This window comes from Megalobrama amblycephala, linkage group LG20 (genome assembly GCF_018812025.1).
Source record: "Megalobrama amblycephala isolate DHTTF-2021 linkage group LG20, ASM1881202v1, whole genome shotgun sequence".
Lineage (NCBI taxonomy): Eukaryota > Metazoa > Chordata > Actinopteri > Cypriniformes > Xenocyprididae > Megalobrama > Megalobrama amblycephala.
This window is the reverse complement of record NC_063063.1, coordinates 11,969,255-11,996,090: the sequence shown is the minus strand read 5'-3', so window position 1 is coordinate 11,996,090 and position 26,836 is coordinate 11,969,255. Positions and strand designations below refer to the sequence as shown.

Here is a 26,836-nt window from a genome sequence, read left to right as displayed (position 1 = left end):
CTTTAATATACTAAAAATTCTTCTTTAGTACTTATTAAGATAATCTTAAGAACATCTAAGTGTACTCAACTGTGCTATTTTGAGACATCATGAAATATGAACTAAAATGTGCTTTTAATATACTATCCTTGTATTTAAAAAATGTATTTAGTTACCACTTTTAGTACACTATAGGTTCAAGTATACTACAAGTGGTAACTAAATACATTTTTTAAATACAGAGATAGCACATTAAAAGCACATTTAAGTTCATATTTCATAGTGTCTCAAAATAGCACAGTTGAGTACACTTAGATGTTCTTAAGATTATCTTAAGAAGTACTAAAGAAGAATTTTTAGTATATTAAGTACTCTCATGTGATTCAAAGCCCATAAGACTTTTGTTCATCTTCAGAAAACAACGGTTAACAATTAGTTAGCAATAACATTGATTCTATGTAGATTCAACTATAATTTATAAAACTATTACATATATACGGAAGTATAGCACATAAAACCAACATGAATATAAAAATAAAATTTCTAAGAATGTGGAGCATATTTTAAATAAGATTCCTCCTTTTTAGTATCCTTATTTCTCATGGTTTTGTTGATTGTGGAATTATTTTGTGTAATTCATATACAAGAGTTAGTAATTAGGAAAACCTGAACACACTCACACACAGTACAAGAAACTAATTTTATTAACACATATAACTAAAAAAAAAATTAATTGAATGTGAATGTCACACACTTCAGCTGTCTCCACTGTTTATCTTTTACGATTGATCGCCACAATCACCATGATTTTTCTGCTGTGAGTCTTTGTGTTTCTTTTGGTTAAGACAAAAGAATGTTGCAAAAACAAGAAATATTCCAGCGATGATCAGCTCTCCTCCAGCCATGTAAAAAATCAATTCATAGTTCTTGTACTTGTCCACCAAATAACCTGTGGGGAAAAAATACATGAAGGAAAAATATTAATTAAATTTACCAACAAATCAAAAAACTACCATTTCATAGCTGATGATTCAGTTAAATGCATGTTTTCATCATAACTCACCAGCAGAGGGTGGTCCGATCAGCACAGCCACCGCCTCAATGAGGAGCACCAGGCCAAGTGCACTGGAAAAACTGCTTGTTCCCACAATACTCATCAGCACTTCAAACTGTAGAGCACCCACCATGCCATAAGACAGCCCGAAGAACACACAAAAGATAACAAGTCCCTTATAGTCTGTGCTTTTAGCTGAACAAACATCTGTTAGGCCATTGAAGAGCAAGGCCAGGCTGAAGAAATAAGCCATCTTGGGTCGAATCCATTTTAAACCGGCCACTAAGCCACATGTGGGACGAGCAAAGATGTCAATAAATCCTATAATAGACAACAAAAATGCAGCATCCGGGTCAGGCACTCCTTGGTCCTTAGCATAGTTGACTAAGAGAATAGTCGGAACAAATAGGCCGAGGACAACTATAAATTTTGCAATGATATAAATAATAAGCCCTCTGTTACGAAGTACACTGAAGTCCAAAAGCTTCTTTTTAGTGGGCTTTTTATCATTATTGTTTTCACAAATGATATTCTCTTGTCCAGCCTCAGGAGGCAGCATTTCCTTGAGCTCTTGGGAACAGGCTATCGCTGTCCTTTTTTTACATTGCAGGGGTCTCATTACAGCTGCACAGGTGCAACAGTTGAGCAGAAGACCACCGGTAATGAGAAAGCCTCCTCTCCATCCATAACGGTTGAGCAGCTCTTGTCCTAAAGGAGAAAGAACTGCCAGAAATACAGGACTTCCAGCTGCTGCCAGTCCATTGGCAAGTGGTCTGCGTTTGTCAAAATAAGTCCCCAGCATAATCAGGGATGGTTGGAAGTTCAAAGCCAGTCCAAGACCTTTAAAGAGAGAAAAAAAATGGATGCAACTACACTGACATTAAGAACTTCCAGACACGTTTTTATGTAAGTATTTTCTTTTATAATCAAAGCTTTGTCATGTGTGTAGCAATATTAATACGCCCAATGTACGATTTTGCTTTGACTTCATTTGGCAAAATGAATTATAGTAACAGGTAATATATAGTCAATATTAAGTTAACAATTATTAATTTTATTTATCAAAATGTTATAAATATCACATTCAAATTCATGCTTTTCCACAGAAGAAAGAAAGTTATACAGGTTTGGAATGTGAGTAAATGATTATAGAATTTTCCATATTTCAGCAATATTACCTGTGCTGATATTCAGACTAACAGCACGATTTCTCAATTTGATTGACTCAGGTCAATGCTGAGTAACTTACATTTTAGAGACATATTTAAAGACATATTACGAGTTACTAGGGGTGTATCAATATATCGTGTCACAATATATCGCAATACAAAAATGCAACAAAATGTATTGTGGATAGTGACATTATGTATTGTGCAGTTCAATTAATATTCAAAGGTCCTGATAATGCCATTTCTTATGTTACCAGTCAAAAGCCCTTTGCATTGGGTTACCAGCACCAAGTCCAAGCCTATTCATTTCCACCCCCACTGTAATACCAAATGTAGTATTTTAATTAACAGTACATTTTTGTTAACCTTTTACCATATGTCTTGGAGTATCGCAATAATATTGTAATGTGAGTTCAGTATTGTGATTTGTATCAAATCGTGACATGAGGGTATCCTTACACCCCTACCAGTTACTATTTTTTGCTTCACCAAAGAAAATAGTTCAAACAAATCAAAACAAAATCAACCACCGAGCAACAAACAGAAGATGTTTTAGTCCTGAATGAATCAATGTATATGAATGAATTGGTTGAATGAACGATGCAATGACTCACACGCGTAACGATGTAATGTGCTGAAAGAGTCACTGAAAACTCCCCACAGAGTACAAACAGTTAAAAGTAAATTTAAATACTGGAAATAACTGTTTATATTTAGAATTATAATAATTGATCTCAAATATCTTTCAGTTACCTGTGATGACACCCGCAGTGAGGTAAAGCTGGTTGATGTTAGTAGTGAAAGATGCGCTTATCATCCCCCCTGAAGCCAGTAATCCTCCAACAAACATGACTGGCCGGCATCCAAATTTATTAACCATGATGCTAGAGACTGGACCTGGATAAAATGAAAATAAATATACTGAAATACTTTTATGAAAATCTTAAAGATTTTATAAATCTGACAACATTCAATTTACAGCATCTTACCTGAACCATAGAGCATTGCTAATATTATAGAAGAAATCCAGGCTGTGTCTCTGTATCCACAGCCAAAGTCGTGCATCAGTTCTTTGAAATAAACACTTATAGCTTTTGGGAAGGCATACGAGAAGCCAGTGATGACAAAACCTCCCAGCAGAACGATCCAGCCCCAGCCGCCATCCGGGGCACCTTCTGTCTCTCTCACCTCTACAGTAATTCCCATAGTTGCTCAGGCCTCCAAAAGAGAAGACAAAACTTTTTCAATATACTTATATTATCTGGATCAAATTATAGGATCAGAGCACTTTTTCAGAAGGAAGCAGTAAATATCTGTGAAGAGTTTCTATGCACTACTGAACATGTGCTTCTTTTCAACACCTGCACCACATTATACAGAGGAAGTCAGTATATGAGCACAAGCCACATTTCCCTACACCCCCAGGAAGTACAGTCATAGGTCGACTTACTCATTAAATGACTGACACTCACTTTTCACCCAATGTGTACCATACAGCAGCGTTAACAAAGTGTTATGTGCAATATCTCATATTTAGTCATTCTTATCAAGTATCTATATTGATTTCTGTTACAATTGATTTAATCCTTACTGCTCTCAAAAGCCAGTCTCTGGTTACACCTTGGATTTTATTCTTGCTTGTATTTTGCATATACAGACAAAATATATAGGAATGTAATATGAATAATTTAACAGGATACATTATTTGTACATTAACACAATATAATCAATTATACAATATAATAAATTATTTGTATTAGTGTGGACATATTTGTTTTCTTTAAAAAATATACTTTTGTGCATTAACACAATATAATCTGATTCAGAATCTCTAAATTTTGACATAAACAGACATCTGACAGATTCCAATTGGGACAGACTTTTAAAATGACTGCTTTAAATCAAATGTTTTCATTACTGAAATTCATCTTTACTGTAAATGTGAATCTAGACATGAATGTCTATTTACTATAATACTTTTCACTATAACACTACAGTGTTTTACGGAATCTCTTAAATTAGTTAAATTAGTAAATTAGTAAAACGTTTGTAAATTTTTAGGCATGCAAAAGTTTTAAAACTGGACAGTTTTGTGTAAACATGTCTAAATGCAACATCTGTATATCACAATTAATGAAACCACTAGAATGAGTGGTCATAAGGGAAAGTGGAATCCTCCAGATTATTAAAATATCAGCTTGAGAACAATTTTTTGATTGTTTTTAAGCCACTCGAAACACAAGTAAATGTCTTACCTGGCTTTTGATATGGCAGAAAATCTCTTCAAGTAGCTGTATACCTGGCCTTCTTAATAAACATGATGAATGTAAGGTCTTATGTTATCAAGTGAGTAAGACTGCACTGTACATATGAATGAATTTAAAGGATAATCTGCTAAAAAAAAACTTCTGGTGGACCTCCTTCCTGTTCTCGAACTTCCAACTAATCATCTGTAATACCCACAAAATCTCTTATTTGTAGGACATGAGGTGAGGTGAAATTCCCGGACAGCACAAGTGGTATTACAGCACTCTTATTTGGCTGTTTACTTGTTGACATCAGTATAGTGACTTGTACTAAGTATTTTCATCCTAAAAAACAACACAGTCATTACACTGATGTAAGTAGTTTAGTTCTGTACTGAGAACTAAATGTGATAGTGTTATTTTTTTGGCTAAGAAATATGGAGTTCACAGCAAAATATTATGTGAAATGTTTGTTTCAACAAGGTCCAATTAAGAGAAGTCCAATTAAATAAAAGAAAATCTAGGAAATAATGCAAATAACACTGCTGCATAAAATCAGTACAACATTTATTCATGTCAATTTATTAAATATGTAAAGACAATGAGAGAAAACAACCATAGCCGTGCAATACGTGCCTCACACTCCATAAGAAAATCCTCTTAAATCTGCATGTACATGTTTAAACCTTTACAGCTCTTGGCTAATCTTACTGTGGAACCAAAGAAAGAGTGTGATTGTGTCCTGTGATTTGAATACACATTCAGATCTACACATGCAGAAAGGTTTTGGGGCTGTCACTTACTGGGGCCACAGGAATGAAGATTTGGTATTAATGGCAATAAGAATGACAAGTTATTGTATTCTGAACATAACGAGTGACCTTTAGCTGCTTTTTATGTATCTGAAATAACTAAATTCAACAGCATGTTTCTATGACAATGGTAGTTTTGAGGACACTTTCTTTAAAACACAATATGTTTTAGGGCAAAATAAACAACGTGTAAAAAAGCAAATAAAAAGCAAAAAAAAAAAAAAAAATATATATATATATATATATATATATATAAATTACATTAGCCTAAACATATTTATTTAGTTATATAATTGGCAAAGAAACAGCTAATTTAAAAAAGGAAATATACAAAGTGATACAAATGTGTTTTTACAGTATTCAAGTTTTTAAATCAATGTAACTGATATTTAAACATTGTCTTAGAATAGTTCTAATTTCATTGAAAAATCCCTACAGGATTTGTATAGACACACTTAAAGAGAAGAGAAGAGTGAATATCTTTTATTTCCTTCCATCATTTCTTTCTTCTACTCATATTTTCAAGTTCCTTCTGTACTAGATGTGTTTCTGCTGTTGATTCTGAAAGCTAAAGAAAATATGTTAAATCACTTTGCGCAAGAGAATTTTGCCAACATGTCATTTTTATTATTAGATTTAGCCTATATATTTTTCAAGCTGTGGTGGCTTTCAGCATTATATTCATTCGACACTCACCATATCAAGAAGAACCTCAATCTTTAGCCTGAGCAGATTATTCTCCTCCTCTAACTGTAGATTCCTCTTCTTCAGGCGCTGTACCTCTCTTCCAGATACATTACCTCCTGACTCTGTGATTGACATAAAGACATTCATTACATTCCTTAAACAGGCAACTAACTGTCATTGAATTAAATTAGTCTGTTTATTGTAGGAAGCCATACCTGAGATCCACTGGCCATCTTCAAATTTAAAGCTCTGGCTGCCAAGATTCATCATCGGGTATCCATATTCCAGACCTAATTCAATCTCCCGTGTTGACCGATCCAACTGACAAAAACATTAAATTATGGTTTGGCCTCTGAATACATATTGGTTTATATGAAAAGCATCTTACCAACAGAAACTTGTACTTACTGTATGTAGATTGGAAAGGGAAGCAGACTTCCGAGGAGGGGTTTTCTTGGGACTAAAAGTGTTGCCAAACAAGGGCATTTTGAAGTAACGTAAAAGTCTAACCTGCTTCAACACAAAATATAATACAGCACGTGTTAGTTTTTAGCATTAATCGCTGTAGCCAACATATACAGACTGTCCAGATCAGGCTCTAATTACAAATATGCAGTTAATCAAACCAAAGGCAATTAATCTTAATGTAAAAATGACTCGGATAACAAGGAAAGACTACCGTTATCTTCGAGAGACTATTACTGTCAGCAAGTAACAAGCAAGCAGCTAGTTATAAATATATTTATTATTAAATATACAGACAGAGCGCATCTGCTTTTGGAAAATAAATGTATACATAACGTAAAAAGCTTACACTGCTGCTTCTCCTCACTATTGTTTGAACGATATTTCTAAAGCCAAAGACATGTGTAAACAAAAGGCTAATTCCGGGGGGAGCCTAGCAACGCCGGAAGCTCAAATTTACAAGTTAAAAGTACCTTTCCAAAAAAATCTAAAATTAATAAATATGGGACATTTTTAAACGTTTTAGGGGTAAATTTTCGAAAAACAACACGGCTTTGATTCAGTACATTATAAACATTCTTGAGAAGCCTTCCCAGTAAGCTAGGAGGCTTTATTAATAATAATAATAAATATTCATGTGATATTCCTAAATTTTATTTAAATGATTTAACACAATACTTCCATATAACATAAATTATAAAAAGTATGATATAAATATATAATATTACTATTAAATCTATATAAACAAAAGCTCTTCAAACCAGATACTGACAGACGTACCTGAATTAAATTAACTATCAAAACGGGCCGACAATTAACAGATTTATTTTTCATTATTTTTTTTAATAAAAGCAAAAGAGGTTTGCTTTATGAAAGAGTTGTCAAGTTTTTTTGTAAAAAACAAACAAACAAAAAAACACCCATGCCCCTAGTGGCTGAATGCTCCACTTTGAACAAAAAAAGATCCATCTCTCTGCCTTGCAGCCTTTAGGACCTCACAGTCTGGACGGTTTAGTTAAACTTGAGCGCAACTTAAGGCGCACATGTTCTGTCCGTTAATTTGGGGCAGGCGAATGAATTAAAAGTATGGTTTTGAAGGAATGAAACACCCAAACCTTTTACCTGACATTTCAAGGAATTTATTTCTTTAACAAACAGTTCCTGGTTGAAGAGAAGATCTTAAGTCTTAGGTGGGTTGACTGTCCTCCCAGCAAGCCTCTGTTTTAGCTTGCTACTTAGCCGATTTTTGAAATGAAGACTAACTTGTATTTAACATTAACAATAAAGTTTTAATATTCTAGTTTTCATTTTATCCTGTGGTGTTTTAAAATAATAATTACTAAGGTAAAGAATTCTTTAGACGCGACCTCGCTGCAGCAGTTCGGCAAACGTAGCTTGCTAATTGGCTACCAGGAGAATTGTAAAGAGATTTTTATACGATACGCCGCAGAAAACGTCCGTTAGAATTTAATTATAAAATATTAAACTCTGGAAATATGTTTTAGATGTTTGTTGGTACTGTTTTGTGCCTGTATATAAAACTCGTCATTGATATTAATCGGTGTAAACAAACCTGAAGTTGACAGCATTAGCGGGTTAGCCGAGCGCTAGCTAGCATTAAAGCTAACCCGAAGCCCGTGCAAGTTAACTTTCTCATTAATGTGTTACTTTGACAGTTCCTTTCAACGTTAAGTCGGTAAAAATGTGTTATATATTCTAAATTATACTGAGGAGTGTTTCAAGTATCGCTGAAGGATTGGAGTTAGTTGTTTTTGATATCTGAAGTCCGGAGAGAGTTGCGTTTGGTGGGTGTTTTTCTTAGGCGAGCTCGGGGATGTGCTCTTACTTGCTTCTCTCATATTTTAGGCCTTAGACATTATATTTCTGTAATAGATACTGTTTGTGCATATAATTATGTTTTAGTTGCCATCGTTGTGCATAATTAAGTCGATAAAAGTTATTGTCTTTTGTCTTTTCGTGACTAATTAATGCTTAATGATTCACTTGCTAATTAGAATGATGAAAACACATATAACTGGAATGTTTTCACGTAACATTTTGTCTTTTGGGTTTTATAACACCACATGGTAATTGTATGTTTTGTCCCTACAAAACGTATTTTTTTATTTTGTTATACCATACATTTTCCCCCTCATAATGGTTATTTGTTCTTTTTGTGATGGGTTACAGATATGGATCCAGAACGACAGAAGCGTAAGGAAGAAATTCAGAAAGCTTTGGGATTCATTCAGTAAGTTTGTAGATTTTTGTGCTGCTCTTTTCTTCTCTTCTGCTCTATGTTGATGTGTTTATCATTCCAAAATTGCTAAATGTATTTGTCTTTTTGCCATAGGTCATCTTTGCCTTTCCCTGAACCTGAAGGATATGAGGTATGATTAAGATGTAATATCTCTGAAGAAAAATGCCCCACCTAGACAATTCATATTTATTGAATTTCATGATCTTAATTTAAATGAAAAGTCTCTTCCTTTCTTCTGCAGGCATTCCTGACTCAGCTAGTTTGTAATTTGCTGGATGAAGGTAATGCAGTGTATCGTGATGGAGAGTGGAGACAGGCAGCAGTCCATTATGGCGAGGGTGTGAATGTAGCTCGCTATGCTCAGTCTGAAGCACTGGTCATTCCTCCTGAGTTGTTAGAGAGTCTTTATGTGAACCGGGCAGCTGCACATTATAGTCTGGTAAGTCTGCATAAGATTTTTATTTGACAATTGGGTGACATTTATATCTGTCGTTTAAATAGTACTGCAAAAGTTACCTTTGACAAGAAATGCAACAAGCATTCAGCACAGTGAGCTTGAGAGTTATCACCAAAATAAAACAAAACGTAATAAATCCTCATTATCCTCAAATCGTCAATTACAAATAACTGCATCATCACACAATTGGATATTCTGTTGAATTGTAATTTTTATGATGCTGCTATAAACGTTTTTATTCAGAAACTTGCTTGCATGGAATATTTCAAAATGTATCACCTGCATGTATTTTAGATTTTCTATCTTATGTTAAGTTGAAATGTTTTATATAATAATGTAAATTTTATGGATGATACTGACCTTTTTGTTTGCCATGTAAATAGCCATGATGCTAACATGGCGCAAAAACTTAATAAACAAACAAACAAACATCACACAATCGGTGTGTGCATTTCAGCAGAATATGGTGACAACTGGCTGGGTTGCAAAACATATGACATACAAAACCAACAAAATTTAATGTCAAGCACAGACACTTTGTATAAAAGACATTGAACAGTGATTGTGGCATTTTCACAGCAGCCATTAAATGAATGTAACCAGACTGTATTAAACTTAAGGTTTGGAAAAAAAATTGAACTATTATGCAGAATTACAGCAAATGTGCATAATAGTCGCTGAGATGGTAAATTGTCAGATCGACCAGTAATTCTGCAAAATGAATAAAGAATAAAATCAAGAATAAAATCTGTTGGCACATGACCTATAGATTTTAAATGGCTTACCCAAAAAAGCAGACAATTCCAGTAGTAAAGCTTTAGCTTCTTGGTTGATGCTGTGATCTAGGGGTATCACTTATAATATGGTTGCATTGGGTTGAAATGCTTTCAAAAGCTTTGGCTTTCTGCACCAAATTAAGCTCTGGTGTAGTTCTTCCTTTGCCGATTTACTACAGCTTTTTTTTAACAGTTAATCTTGAAAACGGCGTGGATAATAAATTTGCAACAATGTCCTCTTCACTGACCGTATTTAAGTTTTCCATAGTGAATAACGCTAGCTATTTTATCAGCGTTTTTTTTTCCAGATCGTGGTTCCCCACAGCGGAACATGTCATAAACTTAGACCCCACCCATTTAGATGGACAATATGTTTGGTCAATTTTCCTGTATTTTGAAATTAGTCTCTCACTGACTTGCTATTGCTGGCCCTCTGTAATTTCATAGCTGGACCTCCAATTGGAGAACTGAAAGCATTAGGCGGAAAAATTCTAATATGGGCATCTACACAACACGGACTGAATCTGCATATTTTTAGGGTTTATTTTCTCAAAAAGATTTAGATGTTTATTGTCAATTTATGAATTCCAAAAGTAACAATAATGACTTTTTTTATTGTTTTTTTTTTTTACTTTTTAAACTATTATTAAAAATTTGTGTTTTTTTGTTTTTTTTTTACATTAGTTTAGGCCCTCTCTGAGGGCCCTGATGGTTCCCCTCTTGAATTCAGTATGTGCAAATTATCATGCAGTACAGAATTTTTCTGCAAATCAAACTCTTCTGTTGTCTTTTACGTTTAGGGAGAGTATGAGCGAGGAGTGCAGGACTGTGACAGCGCACTGTGTGTGTCGGAGGGCAGTCGCAGGGCACTCTACAGAAAGGCACTTTGTCTGAGGGAGCTGGGCCGACTCAGAGAGGCTTATGAGTGTGGCACTGGATGCCTATTAACTGCTCCTCACGTATGTATTCATATGCAGAAGCAATGGAACATTGATCTGCAGTTTATATTTTTTATTCACTAATGTGTAAAAGTTTGGGGTCATTAAATTTTTTTTTAAATAAGTTCTTTTCAGCAAGGATGCGTTAAATTGATTAAAAGTGACAGTAAAGACATTTATAATGGTACATAAGATTTCTATTTCTTAAGCCGCACTGTTTTCAGCATTGATAATATCAAGTAATGCTTCTTTAGATTTGAGCTTCAGCATATTTAAATGATTTGTCAAGGTTCTTGTGACACTAGGTATGGATCCATCCAAAACTGTGAATTTAACTTGTGTGCAAAATTGGAATATCGCATAAAACATTTGTGAATAAAGCACTGTTTCTATCCAGTGATTCAAGAGATCAAAATAGTCACTTCCTGATAACTGGCACCAAATATCAATAGGAAAAATGTAAGTTGTTGCAGAAAGAGAAGCCACTGTTGCTCTTTGTTGTATATAGTAAATTACTTGCACCTCAGAGCGTGCAGGAGGATGCCTACTGTTTGGAAACGCAGTCATGTAAGACAGTACTGGGAGGTAGTTAAACCAAACCACTTTGACAACAACAGAATGACCAAAAGAACATTTCAGATGCTGTGCATCGAGATCGGTCTGCTGGTTAGTCCATTTACCGCTGTCCCATTGTGCAGTCGCGTGACTTTTTTTTGATGCACATCAAGACATATTTTTAGAATTTATGGTCATCTTGCCATTTCCATCTAGCATTTTTGTTTGTTTGTTTGTTTTTTGGCGTATAAAAATAGGTGGATGGAAATATATCTACTGAAGACTGGAGTAACGGCTGCTGTAAAGTCAGCTTTGCCTTGACAGGAATAAAATACATTTTTAAAATATATTAACATTGAAAAGTTATTTTAAATGGTAATATTTAAAGGGTTAGTTCACCCAGAAATGAAAATTATGTCATTAATGACTCACCCTCATGTCGTTCCAAACCCGTAAGACAGTTTAAGATATTTTAGATTTAGTCCGACAGCTTTCTGTCCCTCCATTGAAAGTGTAGGTACGGTGCACTGTCCCTGTCCAGAAAGGTAGTCCATGTGACATCAGTGGGTTAGTTAGAAGTTTTTGAAGCATCTAAAATACATTTTGGTCCAAAAATAACAAAAAATACGACTTTATTCAGCATTGTCTTCTCTTCTGGGTCTGTGTATATCCACAGTGACGCTGCTTCTTCTTGTACGGCTGTTGGCATCCAGCTTATTGGTGCATTACCGCCCCCTTCTGCTCCGGGCTGTGACGCGATTAGGACATCTGCAACATGCACACCTACACACCATTTTAAAAAATATAGCAATACCAAAATACAAACAATGTAGAATAGCTTGAATACAGCGTGCATCTCCCTCAGACTGTAAACGAAGCTCGGGCGCACCAGATAACACGTCAGCAGCGTCACTGTCCGGAGCAGAAGGGGGCGGTAATGCACCAATAAGCTGGATGCCAACCGCCGTAGAAGAAGAAGCGCAGCGTCACTGTGGATATACACAGACCCGGAAGAGAAGACAATGCTGAATAAAGTCGTAGTTTTTGTTATTTTTGGACCAAAATGTATTTTAGATGTACATACACTTTCAATGGAGGGACAGAAAGCTCTCGGACTAAATCTAAAATATCTTAAACTGTGTTCCGAAGATGAACGGAGGTCTTACGGGTTTGGAATGACATGAGGGTGAGTCATTAATGACATAATTTTCATTTTTGGGTGAACTAACCCTTTAACCTTTACTGTTTTACTGTTGATGTTGCTATTTTTACTGTATTTTTGATCAAATAAATGTAGCCTTACTGAGCATAAGACTTTTCTCAATTTTCCCTCAAATTAAAGAAATCTTACTGACCCCAAACTTTTGTATATTAGTGTATATACATATATGTATAAAATATGCAGTTAGAAATGTTTATGCTTTATTTTGCAAAATTCATGTAATGCTCATCTAACAACATTGTTTGCTTACTTTATTTTACACAGGACAGGCAAGTCAGTGAGCTTGCTCAGGATCTAGCTAACAAACTTGGTTTGAAAATACGCAAAGCATATGTCAGCCCTCAGGTTTGTCTTTTAGATTAAATGATATTAGTTTTAAATAGTGATAATTTTCTAATTTTATATAATTTTTATATTTATATAATTTTATACTTGTCCTAACATGGCACTTTTTTTGTTTCAGCTTGATTCTACAACATCTGGGGGAGACAGCAATGGAGAAACTAATTCTCATACAGGGGAGGCAAGTTTTATAACAATTGGTCAATAAAGTAGTTAAATATAGTATAAAATTGGTTTATAAAATAAAAGCTATTTTGTACAAATGAGAATTGCATGGTTTGGATTAAATTAACAAACCTCCTTGCTCTTTCTTTTCAGACCTCCTCAAATGGTCTTGAGTCTTTGACTGATATTGGATCAGGTATTTTATATATAGCACATACATACTAGGGGTGTAACGGATCGTAGTTTAACCATCAGAGAGTGACAGTTTATCATTAGTATGTTTTTTTTTTTGTCTTGCCAATTTATACATTCAAGTGATTTTAAAACATTCCAGGGCAAGAAGAGCACTCAAAATCGTGCGCACAAAATCGATTTCTCTTTCACGTCTTCTTGTGCTTGAATGGATATATACATACAAAATTATGTCAAAATGCCTGTCTTGGCTAGTATTCTCATAAACACAGTCGCATATGTCTTAAAGCAGAACTAAGTAACTTTTTTTACCTTCATAAATAGTTTTCTAAGTCCTTAAGATGGTTAATTGACTTGTAGTGGTGTGTTTGAGGCGAGCACTAACCCCCTCTGGCACGTCTATGCCAGAATACAGCACTTGCAACTTGAGCTGCACCGACCCGAAACAATCTCGCCTCATGTTCACGTTCACGCGAGAGTGACAAAATGCTTTACGGTAATTCAAAAACAATGTATATTATGACTTTATAAGACAATTTCGAAAATTACCCACCGCCATCGAGTGTACTGTATTTGCAAATTACCCACCTCCTCTTTCTTTAACTGTATTTGCAAAACAACTGCACTGGCGAGCGTTGTAGTCGTTGTAGTCGTTGTAGTCCAGAGCTGCGCTTGGAGTATTTACGACCGTGTGATTCACTGAAGGAAACTGTAGGGGGAGCTTCGCAAATCTTACTGAGTTCTGCTTTAAGTGAATGTAAACAGAAAGAAATCGGATGTGTACTATTATATTGGATCTGTGCATTAGCTGAGTGACAGCAGCCTATAAATACCTGCTGCTGTTTGTTAATAATGTTAAACATCAAAAGACAGCTTTAACAAAGATTAATCTATATTTAATGTATACAGTGAACACTATGCAGTGTTTTTTTACATTTCATTAGTACTTTATTTGTAATTTTGTTATATTGTATTTATCTATGCTTGCAATAATTAGTGTATTTGTAATTCTTGTTTTTTACTGACTGTTTACTTGTCTTTAATAATGTTTGAACTTTTTGCTGATCCGAAAAAAGATCTGATCCGTGACTCAAAAACCGTAATATGATCCGAACTGTGAGTTTTGTGATCCGTTGCACCACTAATACATACATATGTGGTTATTCCGTGTCAACTCAACCAGATGTCCCTGGCTAAAAATGTTGATTTTGATATTTTTTTTTTTTTCTGGTGAAAAGAAATACATAAATGAAGAAAATGACAATTTTCACCTGAGATTTGGAGATTACAGGGGGGTAAAATGACTTTAGAAAGATGGCAGCATCATTTTTTTTTTTTTTACACAGAGATTGATCATTCTTTTACTAAAATCTGTTGACTTTAGCTATCTTTGTTGCATTATATGCCCTTGGTGACAGTTCAAAAATAGGAAAACACACTTCTTGTTTTTTGCCTGAAGTTTACATACCTGGAACTCAAGAACTGTTAAAGATAACTTAATATGCTTTTAGATTCTGGTTCTTAACAAACTTTTCTTTTGGTATATTACATTTTTAATGCCCAATATAGTTCATTTCCAGAGATATGGGGAATTCAGTGTGGCTCCATAAGTAAATAGGTAAATTGTACACATTTTTAGTGGTCAAACACTAAATGTGGGTCACTTTGCATACAGTTGATACTTTTTTTCTTTTAAAAAGAAACAGCTGAAGAACAAATAATGCTGAAACTAGAAATGTATCTCGTTTTTTTTTTTCTATCAACACATAGATAGAACATACCTGTCTGGAGTGCCATAAATGTTATTTTTCCAAAGTTTGCTGGTCTGTAACACAAAAAGTATTACAGATACTTTATCCTTCTAGATTCTCATTCTTAATAAAATTTTATTTTGTAATCCTCATTTGTAAGACCCTGTATGGTTCAGTCCCATAGAAATGGGAATCTCAACGCGACTTCATGTCCAAATGATTGAATTTTACCCATTTTAAATGGTTGAAAACCAAATGTGCATAACTTTTCAGCTGATACTGATACTGTAAGAATGTCTGAAGAACAAATAATACTGAAACTAGAACTGTATCTTGTTTATATCTATGAAAACAATTGCATATAACATCTGAGTGCAAAAATTTTTTTTTTCCAAAGTTTGCATGTATTTAACTTAAGAAGTATAATGCGGTAACGTAGTTACGATACTGATACAAAAAAAACAAGTGCGTTGTTTTTTTTTTTTGGGGTTTTTTTTGTCACCATTGGCATATAATGCAACAAAGATTTCTGAAGTCAACAGATTTTACTAATAGACCTACCAATATCTGTGAAAATAAAATGATGCTGAAATTTGGTTGATGTAACATGGAATGACCCTATAGCATTTAAAATTATGATTAAAAATCTATTACTTTATAAATATATTAATTATTAAGCATATACAGTTGTAAGAAAAAGTATGTGAACCACTTGCAGAATCTGTGAAAATGTGAAAAATTTTAACAAAATAAGAGAGATCATACAGAATGCATGTTATTTTTTGTTTAGTACTGTCCTGAGTAAGATATTTTACATAAAAATGTTAACATATAGTCCACAAGAAAAAAAAAAAAGCTGAATTTATTCAAATGGCCCCATTCAAAAGTATGTGAACCATTTTGTATGATCTCTCTTATTTTGTTAAAATGTTTCACATTTTCACAGATTCTGCAAGTGGTTCACATACTTTTTCTTACAACTGTATGAATAGGTGAGTCAGTTTATTCATCTGTTTATCCCACAGACTTAACAAGTGCCCAATGCATCCCTGCCCCTCTGGCCACACCAATCCCAGTCAGCGATGACCCACAGATTCCCTCACAGAACCCTGTTGTGCCCCAAGACATGCCAGAAAGCCCAAGTCAGGAGCCGTCAGGGCGGGTGCCATACTCTGTGCCTGTATCTGAACACATGGGAGAATGTGTGATGAATGAGGACACCTCGTGTCTGGATACCTTGCTGGAAAGTATTCCCAAAGGAGCTGAGGTCAGCGTGGTGAGTGTAATGGAGAGCTGCAGGGAGGGACAGTTGGACTTTTTCACTCAATACTGAATTGATCAGTGTAAAAGTACCTAATATTTACTTCTCTCCATCAGAACCCAGTTCAGGGGGCCATTCCCACTAACCTACCAAACACTGCTGTGGGTTTGAGACCCCCATACTCTCCGGGCCTCCCAGCCTCCTCGGGTCAGCTGACGACTCCATTTTTCAACTCTGCTGTCAGTCCGCTTCCCCCACTGGAGCCCTTCTCAGTGCTAGGTCAAAGTGAAGCCTCTTCCCAGACGATGGACACCCTTGGCTCCTTCAGCTCTGGGGCTGGAGACACTGCAGGGAAGGGCGGGTCTGGATCACTGAGCACAGGAGGACTGGATTCCCTCTCTGAGTACACACTTCCTGGTGAGTGTCTTAACTGACTTGGTGTGTGATACTACTGTTCAAAAGTTTGGAAAAAAGTTTCTGAAAGAAATTCATACTTTTAGTGAGTAAGGATGCATTAACTTGATCAAAAGTGACAGTAAAGGCATTTATAACACTATATTATTAATCTGTTATCAACATTAATAATAAGATTTTTTTTTTTTTTTTTGAACAACAAATCACAATATTAAAATGATTTATGAAGGTTTATGTTTCACTGAATACTGGAGTAATGGCTGCTGAAAATGCTACATGTCAGCGCTGCCCACAAGGTTATTGGCTCCAATAAATATGTTTCTGTTTTTACTGTATTTGATCGAATTAATGCAGCCTTGGTGAGCATAAGAGACTTCTTTCAAAAACACAAAAAAATCTTACTGACGCTAAACTTTTGAAAGTTAGTGTATCTGTATTTAAATAATGTAGAAAATGTCTTGACATGATGATAATTTGATATTGATAACTTGAGCATTTTTATCCTATTAACGTTCCTTTCCTTACAAATCTTAGGTGGACGAATTTCTCACAGTTTCATCCCCAGTTTGCGTAATCATAATGCTGCCAGTCCAGTGAGTGTTAACTGCTCTGTTCTTCAGTCTTACCCTTGAACTCAACATAAATTTCTTTAAATGTTCGTAAAAATGGTTCAAAATCACCTGGTCAGAGAACTGTCCTTTGCTTCCAGCAGAATGGCCCAGTTGGTACCAACCTTTCTCTGCTGTCACGAAACCCTTTGGCTGCAACACACGAGTTCAGACAGGCCTGTAATGCTTGCTACAGTCGCATAGGTACTGCACCCCTTAATGTGTGATATGAAAAAAGAGTTACATATCGGAACCATTCCTAAACATGCTATACCTGTCTAAAAGAGGTGTATCTTTACTTAATTAGGGCCTCGGGTCATGGACTACCATTATCAGCCTGATGCAGCGCATCGCTGCAAGAGAGATGTGCTGCTCTGTCGCCTCAAATCCTCAGACGACCCCACCTGGAAAAGGGTGCGACCCCGTCCAGCTCGTAATAACTTTCTTGGGGCGTTTGTTCTCTGCAAAGGTATGGCTCTGTGTTTATTATGTATATTATTTATGTCAGTGTTGGTTTTGTTATCAGTAATGTCAGATTTTTTATTTCCCATTAAAAAAAATATATAGTAATTTCTAATTAATGTTGCTTTACAAAAATATATACATTATATTAATGCATAATTAATAATGATTGTTTTTTTGTTTTGTTTTTTTGTCATCATTCTGTTTTTCCAGAGGTACAAGAGCGTCAGGAGTGCCAGTATGGTGAAAACTGCACTTTTGCCTATTGCCAGGAGGAGATAGATGTGTGGACCCAAGAGAGGAAGGGAGCTCTAAGTCGTGAGCTTCTATTTGACCCTCTGGGCACCAATGAACGAAGGGCCCTCAGTGTCACCCGTCTCCTTCAGCTCCATATGGGCATGTTTATGTTCCTCTGTGAGGTAATGTGTGCCTTCATATTTAATACTTGTCTCATACCTAGAAATGATTCTTGTTTAGAAAGGCTAAGTTGTTAATCTAGCCCCTGCTTTCCTATAGGAATGTTTTGACAGTAAGCCTCGTATCATTAGCAAGCGAAGCAAAGAGAATCTCGCTGTGTGCTCCAACCTCACTGCACGACATCCCTTTGACGATAACAAGTGAGTCATCGTCTCCCAACTTCTGTCATTTTTATTGCGACTTGGATCACTAATATGATTTTGCAGCACTAAAGTGGCCATTGCGTTATATCTCCTCTCATATGTTTGTCTCTTATAATGGCATCTATCCGGACAGGTGCCTGGTGCACGTGGTTCGCTCAGCAAACGTGCGCTACAGTAAAGTACGCCCTCTTCACCCACTCTGCCAGTTTGACGTGTGCCGCCATGAGGTGCGATATGGCTGCCAGCGGGAGGACAGTTGCTCCTTTGCACATTCAGTCATAGAACTCAAATGTTGGGTGCTTCAGCAGGACACAGGTACATAAGACATGCTATAATAATATTTGTAAGCATGCACACTGTTTTGCCTTATTATACTTATTAAAGGGTTAGTTCACGCAAAAATGAAATTTCTGTCATTAAGAACTCACCCTCATGTCGTTCCACACCCGTAAGACCTTCGTTCATCTTCGGAACACAAATGAAGATATTTTTTAATGAAATCCTAGAAGTTTTTTTTATCCTCAATAGAAAGCAACGAATTTACCACATTCAAGGTCCAGAAAAGTAGTAAAAACATCATTAAAATAATGTGACTACAGTGGTTCAACCTTAATGTTATGAAGCGACGAGAATACCTATTCTTTTTGTGCGCAAAAACCAAACAAAAATAACGACTTTATTCAACAAATTCATCTCTCCCGTCATTCTCCTATGGTGTTTACGTTGCAGCTCTTCCAGGTTCTATGTCAGAACGCTGACTTATTATCGGCTGACGCTGTACACGTGAGTAGCACGACACATGAGTGTGATGCTGACGCAGGAGCCGGCTAAAACTGAGCCTGTTGAATCTAGGTGTTATTTTTTTGTTTTCACTCACAAAAAGTATTCTCGTTGCTTCATAACATTAAGGTTGAACCACTGTAGTCATGTTGACAATTTTAATGATGTTTTTACTACTTTTCTGGACCTTGAATGTGGTTATTTTGTTGCTTTCTAATGAAGATAAAAAACTCTTGGATTTCATTGATATGTCAACATGAGGGTGAGTAAGTCATATTCCATTTCAGAATTTAAATTTTTGGGTGAACCTTTGTGAAGTTATTGTCGATGAAGAATATTTTTGATGAAATCATATGCTGCGTTCGCACCAGACGCGACTTGCGCAAATAAAACATGCTATTCGCGCGTAGATGGACGCTTGGACATATTGAGTTTACTCGCTTCATTCGCGCATGAAAATCCCTTCACAACAGACATGAATTCGCGTCATGAGAGGGGCTCTCCCGCTCCTTTATGTGTCCCAGACTCTCCCACTTCTTTCTGCACACTTCTTCTGAATAAACACAACTTGTCAGTGGGGAAATAATTGTAAATTACAGTGAATAAGCTCAATTGGTCGTCTTTAGTTAGCTTGCAGTCTTAATATGTATATGTGTGTGTGTGTATATATATATATATATATATATATATATATATATATATATATATATATATATATATATATATATATATATATATATATATATATATATATATATATATATATATATATATATATATATATATCTGTGCCTCCATTGACGGTCTACACAACTACCACTTTGACACTTCAAAAAGTTCAAGAGATTGTAAAACTAATCCATAAGAATTGGTTTAGTCCAAATTTTCTGAAGAGACTCAATCACTTTATATGCTCCACAGATTTAATTTAGGCTTTTATTCACATATAAACATTTATCAACGCACACATCAGTTATGACAAACGGAAGCTCAGTCATTCTTCCTTGACGTGCGAGAACGAATGAGGTTCATTCTTGTGTGTTATGCAGCATGTTTGAGCTTCCACAAGAACCAGTGAGGTCTGCTCGCTGATCGATGTTTATATGTGAATAAAAATATTGGTAAATTGTTATTAGGGCTGAATGATATGACCTGAAATCAATTTCTTGATTAATTGAACATTTTACCTCAATTACAATTAATGAACGATTTCCCCCCCAGGCCTCATAGTTCACTGACAAGGTTTGTACTGTAAATGTGCTTGACTATTATATTTTTTTCCTAATGAAAGAGTGCTCTGACATAACGGCTCACTTTCAGCAGTTATTTTATCTATGGTTCATAGCATTTCTTACAGATTCCTGCTTGTTGTAAATCAGATACAGATAAATTTGCACAGTACCAGTACATTTATTTGAATGCGTTAATGAGTGATTGCTTGTGTAAATTAGTCTCTCTATTAATTGTGAAGCTGTGGGTTGTAAGTAGTTACTTCAAAAGTAGAAAATATATGCTATAACTTTTGGGTTTCTAAGGTACTTTAGTGATAAATCACAAGACCACGTTGACAACGAGTTTCTGCGCTCCTCTCTGTGCGCGCAATCTTCACGTGATGTGCAGCTACTGTCTGTATGAGTGTTTGTGTGCCACAATGCATCAGCGCAAGTAGCTCAATATAATAATACACATCCAATAGTCTAAATAAAATCACTTGAATGTCCAAACTGGCAGGCCTTAAAACACATAGATTTGACATATTTTAGTGAAGTGAAAGTGGCTCACTGTCTGTGTGTGTTGACTCAGCGTTTGAGTTCACCTCTGTGTTGCTTCCATGCCGCAGACTGGACGGGGTGGAGTCAGGTGACTACACGCGGTAGTATGTTTTTAAGGGGAAAGTATTAACAGGATTAAAAACCCAAAATAACCGACATGGGAAAATTATGTTGGTTAGAGGATCTGAATTTCGGTTTCGATTACTTTTCGATTCGTCGTCCAGCCCTAATTGTGACAATATTTTACAATATTACTGATTTTACTGTATTTTTAAACAAATAAATGTCCTCATGATCATATGATACTTTTAAAACCAAAAAAAAAAAAAAAATCTTACCAAACCCAAACTTTTTGTAGTGTAGGGCATTACTATCACTTTCGGTGCCGCTTTTGCCCCATGCCCCGGTTTATCACTTGTCTTTGATTCAGACAATTGAAAGCTGAGAGTAAAAATAAGCTGCATGATGATTTTTTTTTTTTGTTGTTTATGCTTATTTCTTACCTGTCAGGCATTACCCATGAGGAGATGGTGCAGGAGTCAAAGAGACACTGGCACCGATTGGAACAGAATGCACAGAGACAGAAGGTGAGGCTTTGACAAAGAACGCCACTGTGCTGTCTCACAAATGCTCATCATTGCTGAAATCTAGTCCTTTCATTTGATTGCTTTTTGTTGGTTTTTTGTTAGTCTGATTTACAAAACAAATCTTTCTTTCTTCACCGCCATCTTCAGCCCATGCTCGGGCCACACCAGCCCAGCGGGAGCAGCAGTAACAGCAGTGCTGTCAGCGGCAGCGCTGTGGTCTCTGGAGGGGTGGGAGGAGACTGCATCGGTGGCGGAAGCACAGGGGGAGGAGGTGGAGGAGGACTTGTAGGATGCGGTCGAGGGCGCGGCCTGAATCTGAAGATGAAGTTTGTGTGTGGACAGTGTTGGAGGGAGGGCCAGGTCAATGAGCCAGACAAGTCTTTGAAGTACTGCACTGCCAAAGCCAGGCACAGGTTAGCTTTTCTTATTCAAGAAAAAGCATCATCTTACCACCAGGATGCTCATCAAAAATTAACGTGCCTACAATGTTTACTGGAACAGTTGTAATGTGACTGCTTTTATTAGACACAGTAGACCACATCTTTGCTGATGGTTCTTGGTGTTATGGTATAATGCTTCTTTCTGCTTTGTCTGTTCTTTTCAGCTGGACAAAAGAGCGCAGGGTGTTGCTAGTGAAATCGTTTGAGAAGAAAAAGTGGGTGGTAGTGCGGCCGCTGCCTTTTTCCCGTACCTATCCCCAACAATATGATGTAAGTCAGTCCTTTGTTGATTAAATTATTGTTGACAGCAAACAGAAACAGGTTCTGTCAGGTTCTTCAGCAGGTTGTAGTTTTGCTGCAGTGCTCTTCTTATGATTTTAAGGCCCCCAGCCCTCATAATTATCATAATTAAGTAAAATCTTGGGTGTGTCAGGCAATAATGTTTTGGAAATTATAATGTTATAGCCCCCCCTCAGCAATTTTTGTTAATTTTCTAGCTCAAATTTAATGAGGCATTAATATGGAGTGTTTAAACCCTGGAAGAGTTGTCCAGCAAACGTAGCTTCAAATGAACTGTGGACCATTGTTGGACCATTTTTTCCATTTTAAAATTACTTACTCTAAATGAATTGAGAAATTTGAGTGTTGTAACGTAATCTATCCATTTGTGCTTGCAGATGTGTGTTCATGTCATGAAACAGAAGAAGTGCCACTATATTGGGAACTGTTCTTTTGCACACAGTTTGGAGGAGAGGGATGTGTGGACCTATATGAAAAACAACAGCTGTGAGAATCCACTTCCTTCAACTAAATGATTCAGAGCTTAAGTTAACAAAAAAGCATTTTCTGTTTTGTGGGTGTGGTCCAGTGATGTTAGTGATGATTTTAACATGAGCTGTGTATCTTTCTGTGAAGTGAGAGACATGCAACAGATGTACGAGATGTGGCTATCATTGACCAATCAGAACCGGCGTGCAGATGGCACCCTCATGACTCCACCCCCAGAGGAAAAACAAATCGCCATGCCAACTGACTATTCTGAGTCAATGGTGGGTGGCTGCAGAGGAAAATGATTTGTGTTTTTTTTTGTGTGTGATTAAGTGGCCTCAAAATGGAAAGCTCTTATTCTTATTGTTTTTAAACCGCATATATCTTTTATCAGTATCCCTTAACTTATCATCTGTGGTGTGAACGGGCCTTTATCGTTGTTCTTTCTGACAGGTTGGGCGACGGATGTCTGGTGGTGGAGGGGATCTGTGACCTGGGCCGAGAGTGTGCAGTTACAGGCGGTCTGGATGAGTCTTCCTGTTCAGATATCAGCTTCTAAGGCCCTTCCCCACTCTTTCAGTGCCACTCTGGGAAGTACGAAGCTCTGTTGCCCTTCAAGGCAAGAGCGCCTGACTATAGGACTAACACAGTGATTGTTGCCACATACACACACCACATGCTATTTCACTCATTATCAAACACATGCGCCCACTCACTGACATGACACTTGGCACAGGCTCGTAGGGTGTCATGTATGTGAGTGCACACTGGTACTTATACAGCTAACTCAAGTAAGGGCAGTTTTTACGTTCCTTAAACACATTTATGAGGAGTTGATTATCTGTTTCCACAGTGCTTTTTAAACTCAAACCCAAAACTGACTGGTTCTCCCTGTATCAAATCAAAGCACCTGTCATGAAGGCCACTCATGTTTCAGTCAAGTATGTGGTGTCAGATGGCAGATTGATTTTTGTCTGAAGTTATGAAGTGGTGCTTAACTCTGTGTTCCTGCCATATTGGTAGAAGAGTTTGAATGTACAGCCAAAAGTGGCCATTTACAAGAAATTTGAGATTTGTTCAGATGTCGAATGTATTTGATACACCAAGGCAATTAATTATGGACTAAGTAAGTAAAAACAACCCCAACTACACCCGTGTGGATGCTTGCATAATGCCAGTCACAGACCTTGCACTGACATGCACTCATTTCCTCATTCTTTTGGATTGCACTGTGTGACAGTTTGGCAGTGCTTGATAAAGAGTAGGATAGAATGCACATGAGGGCTGTTTGCAGTCTGGAGTGATCTGACAATTTGGATTGAAACACTTTTTGTTTTGTTTTTGCATTGAGTGATTGATGGTTGAAATATGCTCCCGTGTTTGTCTCGTTCGAGCTATTAGATTGGGATTTTAAGTGCGTAATCTATAAAACCTAAACATGCTACTTGGAAACTCCTGTTCGCCACAGTTCAACACGGGCTAGTTGCTAATTCGTTTAAAGTTTCATATTAGGAGCATGAACGGAGACACATTAGCAGGAAAATAGGCAAAAGAGTTCTACTTGCCCTGCCTATGCCTAGTTGTATTCAAAATATACTGTTAAGACATGCAGTGCTACCCTTAGTATGCCTTGTCCTTACTTTCAGTGGACATGATATATATATAAATATATATACACAAACACACACACAAATATATCTACTATATTGGCATACTACTAATGATTATTGATAACTTAGCAGTTAAGCTTAATTAAGTATAACCTTACCTTGTATTGATTACATAGAACTTCTTGTTATTAAGCTATGCTATATGACATGTATTGCTGATTAGATGGTTAGTGTTTTTTTTTCTTATGAGTCACTACAGAAGTGTCTGTTTTGTGAGGTCTAGATGAGAATCTGCTGCCCCAAACTGCCTATAAATTCCTGAAAATGGTTTGTTGTTTAAAAAAAAGAGAGAAAAGAATCAAGTTTGTACCTTGTTGCATTGAACTTCAGGGGTTTAAATGACATGTGAAGGAGCAGATTTGGGCCTGGTAGCAGATTCCAGCTGGTGTGGAGATTGAGAGGGACGTTCTGGAGTGACCTAGTACGCTTTACCGAGGGATCATATTATTACTACTGCTATTATTATGATGATGACATTGATGATATTGATTGTCATTATGACTACTTCTATCTTCCTATATGCTATTGATATATGTATATGTTAATTGCTATGTATAACACTTTAAATATATGTATCCATGTATGAATATAATACTTAACAGTGAATTATGTCCATGTATGCTTAGGTGAGCTGTCCAGAATAGAGGAATTGAGATCCTAGGGTTGTTATCTGTCTTTTTTCTTCAACCTAAACACAATGAAAAGCAAGCGACACCATTAACATATAGTGTGTCATGCTTTTGCTGGTTTAGTTAGTTTTCTGAAACTTTGGATCTCTTTTAAGAGGGTTTATAAAGTGGTTGTAGTAAAGAGACATCTTTAAAAAAAAAAAACTACATGCCTTAGCAAATTCCCTCTGCACCATATTCCTGATTGTTTTATTAGATTCTCACAGCGCTATACTGTGCCGGAACACAAAGCATACATGGATATTTATGTTTGTCTGCATAGCGCCTTATACATTTATATACGATTATAAATACCTTAACAAATAATCCTACTCTTTCAGTATAATGATATATATACACCGTTAGGCAACTTGTTTAAGGAAATAGGGGAGGGAAGTGTATCGTAATTGTTCTCTGACAATGGTTTTGCACGTAACTCGCGTTTAAAATATTCTGAGGAGCATGATCATGCTAGATCATGGCAGAGCTGAGGTAGTGTGCATAACCGTAGAGATAAAGAGGAACACAACCTGAGAACAATGAGGCTCTGTTAACAGTCTCTCTTGCTCAAATATGGGATGGAGTTGGCAATCATTCATATTCATATTCATATCAAAGGGTTAGTACTGCTGGCCATTGATTATCTGAAGGCTGCAGTAATGGTCATCCTCATTTTCCACTTGAGTTTATTTTATCACAGAACTGGAACGTTCTGGGCTTTCTGGATGGAAACCAAGGAAGATTGCCCATTTTAAAATGACCTTTGTTTTTCATACTTTCTGGATGGAGTATAAAACAGAAATATGTTCATCACAATCCATGTTCAGCCTAAAAAGACAATATGGGATTTAGCAAATGTTGGATTATATTGGTTGAGACATTTCTGTTAAGATGGCTTTATTTTTCACCTGCATAGATAACCAGTAAAAATCAGGGGTTTGAAAAAATGAAAAGGTAAAACAACAATGCCTCTTTTTGTACTGTATTTTTACATTTGTTTGTTTGGTTTCTCCTTTTTCTCCCTGGTTGGAAGTGATATATTGATCACAGTGGACCAAATCTCATGAAAGTGTTTAACAATAAATAGACTGTTTTAGAAAATGTGTATTATTTTATTGCATTTTATTTAATTCCTTTTAAAGACGTTGTTAAATCAAACTTCCAAGTTGTGACTTCCAACATGTGTTAGCTCATTCATTTTAGTTGTTCCTAACTTGAAATGTTTGAGTACACATTCATACATTTAACTTAAAATTATCACGAAACCTCAACATAAACATTTTTATTAGTGTAAACTTACAAGCTAATTCAGAAAATGCTCAATTTGCTAACATGTTAACAATAGCATAGTATAGTACTTGCTGAACGAGTACAGCAAAGCATCTAACATTCTCGCTCTTCAAACCAAGCCGCAAGCACCCCTTGTCACCATGATCATGATTAGCATAAAACGTTAATCACAACTAAACCCCCCACTTAACATTAATCTTGTGCAAAAAACAAAACATAATTCATTTTAGCATTTACTCTCCCTTACGAGTGCCATTGGCACAGCATGCTGGGAAACAGAAATACCAGCCCAGTTTCAGTTAAACTTAAGTTTGCCTAAATTAAAAGATTTAAGTTCATAAAACTCAAAACAGTGAAACAGTTCAATTTACTTAAAATGCCTCAGTTCTGTAAACTTGAAAGAAAAAGAAAGTGCTAAAGTTTGTC

At 36.2% G+C, this 26,836-nt stretch overlaps 3 protein-coding genes across 5 annotated transcripts; 1 reads left to right on the top strand and 2 right to left on the bottom strand.

Moving 5' to 3' along the window:
• Nucleotides 1-660: 660 nt before the first annotated feature.
• On the bottom strand, nt 661-3,855 carry slc16a8 (solute carrier family 16 member 8). The gene is made up of 4 exons (XM_048169902.1): nt 3,192-3,855; nt 2,956-3,099; nt 1,043-1,873; nt 661-928 (listed from the first exon to the last, which is right to left on the bottom strand). The coding sequence occupies exons 1-4, from the start codon at nt 3,406-3,408 to the stop codon at nt 759-761; spliced, it is 1,362 nt and encodes a 453-aa protein (XP_048025859.1). The 5' UTR covers nt 3,409-3,855; the 3' UTR covers nt 661-758.
• Nucleotides 3,856-4,998: 1,143 nt separating this feature from the next.
• On the bottom strand, nt 4,999-6,918 carry cby1 (chibby homolog 1 (Drosophila)). Of its 2 annotated transcripts, none has more exons than XM_048169903.1 (5): nt 6,762-6,918; nt 6,356-6,457; nt 6,163-6,268; nt 5,957-6,069; nt 4,999-5,828 (listed from the first exon to the last, which is right to left on the bottom strand). In XM_048169903.1, exons 2-5 carry the CDS (start codon nt 6,431-6,433, stop codon nt 5,757-5,759), a joined length of 369 nt encoding a protein of 122 aa, XP_048025860.1. In that variant the 5' UTR covers nt 6,434-6,457; nt 6,762-6,918; the 3' UTR covers nt 4,999-5,756. The 2 variants fall into 2 exon arrangements, with proteins under 2 accessions (XP_048025860.1, XP_048025861.1); XM_048169904.1 differs by having other exon boundaries at nt 6,356-6,460; nt 6,762-6,912.
• A 444-nt stretch (nt 6,919-7,362) lies between these two features.
• Nucleotides 7,363-26,221, top strand: zc3h7bb (zinc finger CCCH-type containing 7Bb). 2 transcript variants are annotated; one of them, XM_048169901.1, is made up of 22 exons: nt 7,363-7,602; nt 8,603-8,663; nt 8,766-8,802; nt 8,914-9,111; nt 10,706-10,864; nt 12,885-12,965; nt 13,084-13,143; nt 13,281-13,323; nt 16,096-16,346; nt 16,448-16,748; nt 17,280-17,338; nt 17,458-17,557; nt 17,661-17,822; nt 18,029-18,234; nt 18,332-18,432; nt 18,569-18,750; nt 21,498-21,574; nt 21,722-21,987; nt 22,179-22,284; nt 22,692-22,800; nt 22,930-23,063; nt 23,236-26,221. In XM_048169901.1, exons 2-22 carry the CDS (start codon nt 8,605-8,607, stop codon nt 23,272-23,274), a joined length of 2,730 nt encoding a protein of 909 aa, XP_048025858.1. In that variant the 5' UTR covers nt 7,363-7,602; nt 8,603-8,604; the 3' UTR covers nt 23,275-26,221. The 2 variants fall into 2 exon arrangements, with proteins under 2 accessions (XP_048025858.1, XP_048025857.1); XM_048169900.1 differs by having other exon boundaries at nt 17,455-17,557.
• The last annotated feature ends 615 nt before the right edge of the window (nt 26,222-26,836 follow it).

Excerpts from the sequence above, each read along its gene's own strand:
- zc3h7bb (XM_048169900.1), top strand. The coding sequence starts at position 8,605 with ATGGATCCAGAACGACAGAAGCGTAAGGAAGAAATTCAGAAAGCTTTG. Across the intron at positions 13,144-13,280 it reads CTAATTCTCATACAGGGGAG|ACCTCCTCAAATGGTCTTGA; the intron begins GCAAGTTTTATA and ends CTTTCTTTTCAG. Across the intron at positions 18,751-21,497 it reads GGTGCTTCAGCAGGACACAG|GCATTACCCATGAGGAGATG; the intron begins GTACATAAGACA and ends CTTACCTGTCAG.
- slc16a8 (XM_048169902.1), bottom strand. The coding sequence starts at position 3,408 with ATGGGAATTACTGTAGAGGTGAGAGAGACAGAAGGTGCCCCGGATGGC. Across the intron at positions 1,874-2,955 it reads CACTGCGGGTGTCATCACAG|GTCTTGGACTGGCTTTGAAC; the intron begins GTAACTGAAAGA and ends CTCTCTTTAAAG. Across the intron at positions 929-1,042 it reads GATCGGACCACCCTCTGCTG|GTTATTTGGTGGACAAGTAC; the intron begins GTGAGTTATGAT and ends TTTTCCCCACAG.
- cby1 (XM_048169903.1), bottom strand. The coding sequence starts at position 6,433 with ATGCCCTTGTTTGGCAACACTTTTAGTCCCAAGAAAACCCCTCCTCGG. Across the intron at positions 6,070-6,162 it reads AGATGGCCAGTGGATCTCAG|AGTCAGGAGGTAATGTATCT; the intron begins GTATGGCTTCCT and ends TGTCAATCACAG. Across the intron at positions 5,829-5,956 it reads TTGAGGTTCTTCTTGATATG|CTTTCAGAATCAACAGCAGA; the intron begins GTGAGTGTCGAA and ends TATTTTCTTTAG.